At 42.6% G+C, this 7086-nt stretch overlaps 1 protein-coding gene across 1 annotated transcript; it reads right to left on the reverse strand.

The window, feature by feature from the left end:
• Window positions 1–286: 286 nt before the first annotated feature.
• Window positions 287–5610, reverse strand: nsl1 (NSL1 component of MIS12 kinetochore complex). The gene is made up of 6 exons (XM_030345415.1): window positions 5363–5610; window positions 4477–4546; window positions 1965–2095; window positions 1812–1866; window positions 1544–1611; window positions 287–1341 (listed from the first exon to the last, which is right to left on the reverse strand). Exons 1-6 carry the CDS (start codon window positions 5552–5554, stop codon window positions 1111–1113), a joined length of 747 nt encoding a protein of 248 aa, XP_030201275.1. The 5' UTR covers window positions 5555–5610; the 3' UTR covers window positions 287–1110.
• Between the last annotated feature and the right edge of the window lie 1476 nt (window positions 5611–7086).

Here is a 7086-nt window from a genome sequence, read left to right on the forward strand (position 1 = left end):
AAGACAGTGGCACACTTGATCCACCAGGGGGAGCAAGATCCAACCCCCTCCCTGCTCTGGTCAAGGTCTGATGTAGTTGACTCTTCTGCGGTGTTCTTTTTTTGAGCCATTTTCGGATATCCATTGCTTAATGGTTGCTGCCGAAGAAGTTCGATGTCGCTGCCGTGCGCGCCATAGATATACTACATGGGTGCGCGCATTTTGCACAAGACGCCGGCCAGGGCGCAGTTAACTCGCACCTGTCATAATAATAACGTTCTTATAGGTTTAGTGAACAAAATAAACGCAGCTTATAACGGTATTTAATGGAAATTGTCACAAGTTTAATTACAATTTGTTTTGTGAGCAAGTATTGTATTGTTATCATATTTATAAAAAAAATGTTTTGACAAACTTACAATGTCATAGTTTGCGAAATAGATCAGGTTCATTCAGCCTTTGGACCACATAAAGTAACAGCATGTGTTCCCGCCGCTTAAGTGCATTTCTGTTTTAATTGTATGGGATAAAGTGACCTTTTTAAAATTTTCATTGACCACTTAATTTTTGTTCTCATGTTTCCCAAAGCCCGTGTTTTGAACCTTGTGTGTTGCTACTGATTGACTTCACCATAGCCTTTCATATGCTATGTGTGATGATAGGGCTATGATGTTTGTCCATTTATCTACAGTAAATTAAGAAACGGTAAAGTAAAGTAATAAGTAGTGAAGTTACTTTTCAAACTAGTAAAGTAATCTCATAACAATTTACAGAAGTAACTAGTAATAAGTAGCTAATTACTTTTTTTGAGTAACTACCCCAACACTGGCAAAGAATATATGCATACTTTATAGTACTTCCACCATTTCAGGAGGATTAACATACATATGCGCATTAAAAGCTATGAAAAGTACAGGTTGGGTAGTATATTACTTATTTACACCATAAATTGACCAAACACAAGTATGTGGTCACAGACTAAATACCGTCTTCAAAGTAATATAATAATAATATGTGCCAAAAAGAAAACACGTTATGAAGACGATAGAATAGGGTTGGAACTATAGAACAGAGAGAAAGTCCATCGTGACCTTTGAAAACACTGATTACACTGGCAAGCTTACATGTAACTCAGTGGCTTTTCTTAGTAGGCAGGACAAAACCATTCATGGCTGTCTCCTCCTCTACATCCCTCTTGATTGGCTGCCTGATGGAGGAGGCTTTGCTCAAGGACAGACTGGCGGCCTCTAATGGGCCACAGGGGCCAAACACTGCCTCGTGGATCTCCAGAGTAGCCTGGCTGGGCTTCATGTTGAGGACCCGGCCGAGGCCTTCAACCTGCTTTTGCAGGGTTTTAATCGACTGAAAGAGAGATACGCGTTCATCATGTTTCATCAGGATATCATATTCATGTGGAACTTTAATCAAACAAAGTCAAACGCGGTGTATGAATGGCATACAGACTTCCAAGCTAGTTAGGAGAATTCATGGTGGTCTCTAGGTGGGTAAAGAAACCCCTTGTATTGTTCACATTGGGGATTTAAACAAATATAACACACTTTACCTTTATGACATGGGACGCCTCCTTCACCATTCCAGGGACTGCGGCGGACACACTGGTCATGATGCTTTCTGCGTGCGCACACACACACACACACACACACACACACACACACACACACAAACACACACACACACACACACACACACACAGTGAGATAACAAGCAAAGACCATGGTCTGCTGGGCTAACGACAGAAGCAGTGAAGCTCCTTTAGTGAGTGTGTGTGTGTGCGTGTGCGTGTTTATAAGAGGTGAATAAGAGGTGAACACCGTGACATGGGTCCTTCACAAGCTGTTGAGGTTTCACCGTCTCTTCATACAGACTCTGAAACACAATGATCATGATGATTAGGGTCTGTGCCGCTTTGAACCCCAGCTCTGCTAGTCGAGCCGTCTCTCCACCGTGCCTGGGGCTCCACCCACCATCAGCTTGCGCTCCGCCCGGAGGCCCCGCACCACGTGGTGCAGGATGACCTTGGGGTAGCGGCGCCGGCACCGGCCCAGCTCCACCGCGGTGTCATCCAGCAGATTCTCCAGGACCACCGCCTCGTCTCCTGGTGGGGTGGAAGGGAGGTGCGTTCAAAATAGGCTGATAGAGGTCGGGACATGATGCGCTTATATATATATATTAGTTGGGATGATATAATCTGATCCTGACTTTTCAATTTTTTCTCCTTTGAAAAAAAAAGAAACATTAGGTCAATCCTCCTCAAACTATGCAGTGTGTGTCCCTGTTCTGGCATGTAGCGCAACAGATTCAGCAGAAATGTTATATGGTATTCAGAAGTAGTGTTTAATCTCATAAAATATAAAATATGTGTTTGTCACCAAAGAATTAGCTAGCTAACAGTAACCATCTTACTTGTGCGCTACGACATATACTTTTCAGACTAATTCAACGTTAATCTATCCAGGAACCTCATCACTTGACACTTTGTTTATTCAAATCTGTTGTAGATGACAAGATCACTTTGAAAGAGCCTATTGGCACATGAGGATGTATTCAGTTTGCTGCATCTCCAACTTTACAGCTCGATGAATCCTACACACTACAACTTCATGATGGTAAATAAGGAAGCAAAATAGGGGGGCAGGTACTGGGTTTGAAGATGCCCTTACCCCTACCTGCTCAGTGCTCACTAATGGTATTTATGCGAATATACATATACATATATATATATATATATATATATATATATATATATATATATATATATATATATAGATTAGGGCTATGAAGCGATTAAAATATTTAATCGCATTAATGTCATAGCTAACTCGCGATTAATAGCAAATCTAAATATCCCTTGATTTCGTGCTGCTAGCCTTTTAGTGAGATCAGAGTGTTGAGAACGACGGTAAGAAGAAAGACCCGCAGTGAATTCAACCCGGTCCACTTGACATCGGGTAGGTGCATAACAGTGGTAGACCTACCTTAAAACTTCAATACCCCAGGCTTTTATTTGTTTCAATCACTGAACTTTCGAACAAAACTCTTGCTCAGCAAAGATGGGAAATACTATAACATTTATTATTTAAATCAGTATGAATATTCCTACCGTACGCAGACCTATACACATTACCAGGCTATCGAATAACACACACACACACACACACACACACACACACACACACACACACACACACACACACACACACACACACACACACACACACACACACACACACCAGGATAACAATATTGCGTTCATAAGAGTTCCTTGCAGCGCCATTCGGCAGCCTGAGCTGTGCGCCCGCAACCTCTCACTCACTCAACAGACGCAACGCTCACAAACTGTCAACGTCGCAACCAAGTCGATTTTGTCTAGAGGGGAGTAACTGAGCGGCCCCTCCCAGAGTGCTACAGCCCAGGTGGGCCTTGAACTGCGATTGGTCAGAATGACGTTACCGCTAATAACAACTTTGAGCTCTCGTGCAGGCTCGAACAGTGACACACAAACACACACTTTTTTCACCCGCTCCGTATCCTTGCTTCCCCCAACAAGTTTGTGAGGCAAGCTTGTTTTTTGTTTCCGGTGTAGCTAGATCCGGTATGGTGTTGTAGTTTTTCTAACGTAGTTGTTGTTGCTAGACAGCAGGTGAAAAAGCTATGTTTGCCAAAAGAGCGTTAATCGCACAACAAAAATATTAACGCCGTTAAAATTGCTTTGCATTAACGCCGTTAATAACGCGTTAAACTGATAGCACTTAGTCCCCGTCCACACGAAGCCGATTTCATGGCGAAACCGCAAAGGTCTTGTACGGTTCGGCCTTCCGTCCACACAAAGCCGGCGAATCCGTTGACCGAAACCGCAAACTTCTGAAACCACCCTCGGAGGTGGTTTCAAATCTATCCGGTTTCGTTTTGGTTTCGTGTGGACGCCTGAAACCGCCTGAAACCGCAAACCAATGGCTCTTAAGCCCGCGGAGTCTCAGAAATCACAACAAAAAAGATGATGGCGGACTACAAGCTTGTAATCGTTCTGCAGCATATCATGTCCCTTGTTGGGTTGCTAAGCCATTATTTATTGAGAATCTAGTTCGCCATCGTAGAAGAGCTGTTTGTTTGTGTTGTTAGTGGTTCGGGGGGCAGCCTTTATGCGCATGCTCGCCTCTTCTTCTTCTGGATTTGTGTACCAGAAGCAGCGCCCCTTATGGGCCTGGAATGTTTACTACAGCGTTTCTACAGATCTATCCGGTTTCGCTTGGCTTCGTCTTTACGGAGATACTTCGAAACCGGATAGATCGAAACCGTAACGGTTTCGCCCGTTTCGGCTTCGTGTGGACGGGGCCTAATATATCTATAAATATATATTTGTTTTAATTAGCACACAAGGATTAAGTCTCTGCTATATAAAGATCATAACAAGACCCACAAATGTCAAGGTCAATTACATATGACCTTGACATTTGCGGGGTGGCGTTGAGGACGTACCGTCGTCAGGCGCGTCCTCCCACGGCTGTCCGTTCACCAGAACGTTGTCGTGGACCGCCGCCTCAAAGTTCTGCAGAAATGTAACATAACGATTAAAACCCATACTATAGCATTTGCTCTTTGGTTTATGGTATTTTTTGTGTTTTTAAATCAGTGAATTTAAATAACGTAATCAGTAAAGATAATAAGGAGAGCAGTAGCTTTCACCTAACAAGCAAAACAAGTGGTGATTTTTTTACTTGGGTTTAGCATTTAACACAATGTAAAATATTGTTTTGCCATTCTCTAAGCCAGGTTCCAGCATATTTATGAAAAAATTAAATAAATAAATATATTTTAAAGCATGATTGTAAGATGCATCATTTTAAAACCAAGAATGTGGTTGTATTTCAAGATTTTTTTATGTGTCATATTTACAACAATTAAAGCAACACCAATGAAATGCTTGAGTCTCATGCTCCCTTCAACAATACAATAATATTAATATTAACAATTGTACAGGAGAAACACAAAACACAAAAGTAGTGCAAAGGCATTTACAGTGTTTAATTCAAAGTGGTTTAATTTCATATTATGAACTAGGTGGCAACAAGGGCTAATTGTATGACTTGAATATACCAATATTTAAACTTTCAGAACAATTCACCAAATATTTCCCTTTTCTCCACTACAAATAAGTGTATGAAGACTATGTGTGGGGAGGTATTAACATTACTCGTATAGACGAATTCGAACAAAATAATATATACATATATTTAAAAAGTTTAAGCCTTTTCTGGAAATATTTGTAGGACCGATTTTTACAGGTCCCCGGTCCTCGGACCGTTGGTTGTTTATCGCTGCTCTCAGCCAGCGACACATCCACACACAGACTGCTGGTACGCACCGCCAGCAGCTCTCGCCGCAGCAGCTGCCTGGTCTCCTCTGGGACCTCGGTCTGCCCGCTCAGCACCGTCTTCAGTAACTCTTTGTATTCGAGTATCTGCTCGACGACTGCTTTCTTTGAGTCCACCTGCACCCGGTTGTCCTGTGATACAGTGTCGTTGTTAGAAGTTGTTTCTGTTACATCCATCTTCATGTTGACTTCTTTACCGCCTCACAGTTTGTACGGTAAGCCGGAAGCGGAAGTCGTCCTTCTAGCGGTTCATCGGCCAAAGGCGTTCATGAAACAAATTCCAAATCAATCAAAGTTCCGCTTATATTTCTTTCCTCTTTTTTTCGGCACCACTGTTTCACTTTGAGATTCATGTTGAATTTGCGCAAACTGCCAATGCAGGCTGTTAAAATGATTTAGCAAAAAAATAGCACATGGGAAGGATACAGGTCATCACTGAATAGTAATATCTTGTTGGGTATTATGTTTTTTTTCCTTATTATTAGCACTACCACCAAACAGTACCACCACTGCTCCTACTAATATAATTGGTAGAACTACTACTCACACTGACTAGCTGTGACTTACACACATGCTAGTCAATGACCACAGAATCTACCGGTAGGTGTCGTTGAGCAAGATGCCTAAACCCCAGCCCTAAACCCCTCTTCTAAATGATGTCCACTTTGGACAAAAGTGTCTGCCTAATGACCTGCCTAACTGAGACCTCCTCACTAGTCATGCCTCAGGTTCACGTCCTCAGCTTCTGAAAGGCTCTGTAGCCCATCTGGCCTTTGTTTTCATGTTGGGTTTGGACCTGATAACCACCCCATCCCTCCCTCGCCTCTCTCCCAGCGGCGGTTCGAGATCCAGTGGGTTCTCAGATGCACCGGCGCCTCATCCCTGACCGCACCGCAGGGGGGCAACGCTACGCTGGGAACCTTTTGTCTGTGTTCCATCCTCTGCTTATTTGTTCCTGTTCTTTCGCCTTCAAGGCATGAGACTGTGAAAGGCTGGATGCATCTAGAGACCCGCAGGGGTCCAGGTAAAACAACAAGCCCGGCCCAGCAGGGGGGCTGCTGCGGGGCCCTTTTGTCCAGTGAACCTCAGGGGCCCATGAACCGGGCCACTCGTCTCTTTGAAGCAAGAAACATATTTTCGAAAGCAAAGTAATTTAGGTCGCTGCTTATAACTTTGTGACTGTTGCATAAGTGATCTCGCACTGTATGAAATAACCTTGATGTGCTGTTGTTTTGTAATGCAGTATGTATTCCTTGACAGTATTGTAGCTAATGCTGCAATTTGCGTTAATGTTAACTTTGCGTTTACTTCACACATTTTTTAACTCAACTAGATTGTAATCACGCTATATTTGGGTTAATTTAATCAGCATCATGATTCAAAATGTTTGTTTAATCTTATCACTAGATTCTTGCACAGCTATATTGAGCATGAACATATGTGATTGAAAAACAAAGTAGGATTTCAATAGTTAGAGCAGTCTCTCCAACCGTTTTTCAGGGACATAACTCGGGAGAAGTTTTCTTATTGCTAGACAAACACATGACTCACATACAGTTAAAATCACTGGAAAACAAAGTAGAACACATATACACATGCTGACATGCACACTATAACAGGCACACAGTGTAAATGAGTGTGATGAATGGAATACTGTACCAAGCCTATGAGTCAAAGTTAGGAGGAAATGCAAAACATGCTGAAGGTTTCTCCAG

The sequence above is a fragment of the Gadus morhua genome, chromosome 21, assembly GCF_902167405.1.
Source record: "Gadus morhua chromosome 21, gadMor3.0, whole genome shotgun sequence".
NCBI lineage: Eukaryota > Metazoa > Chordata > Actinopteri > Gadiformes > Gadidae > Gadus > Gadus morhua.

Bases quoted from the DNA above. Each gene is read 5' to 3' on its own strand.
- nsl1 (XM_030345415.1), bottom strand. From the start codon at position 5,554: ATGAAGATGGATGTAACAGAAACAACTTCTAACAACGACACTGTATCA. The intron at 2,096-4,476 runs GTACGTCCTCAA...CCACCCCACCAG, and splicing joins GGAGGACGCGCCTGACGACG to GAGACGAGGCGGTGGTCCTG. The intron at 1,612-1,811 runs GTGTTCACCTCT...GTGCGCACGCAG, and splicing joins TGTGAAGGACCCATGTCACG to AAAGCATCATGACCAGTGTG.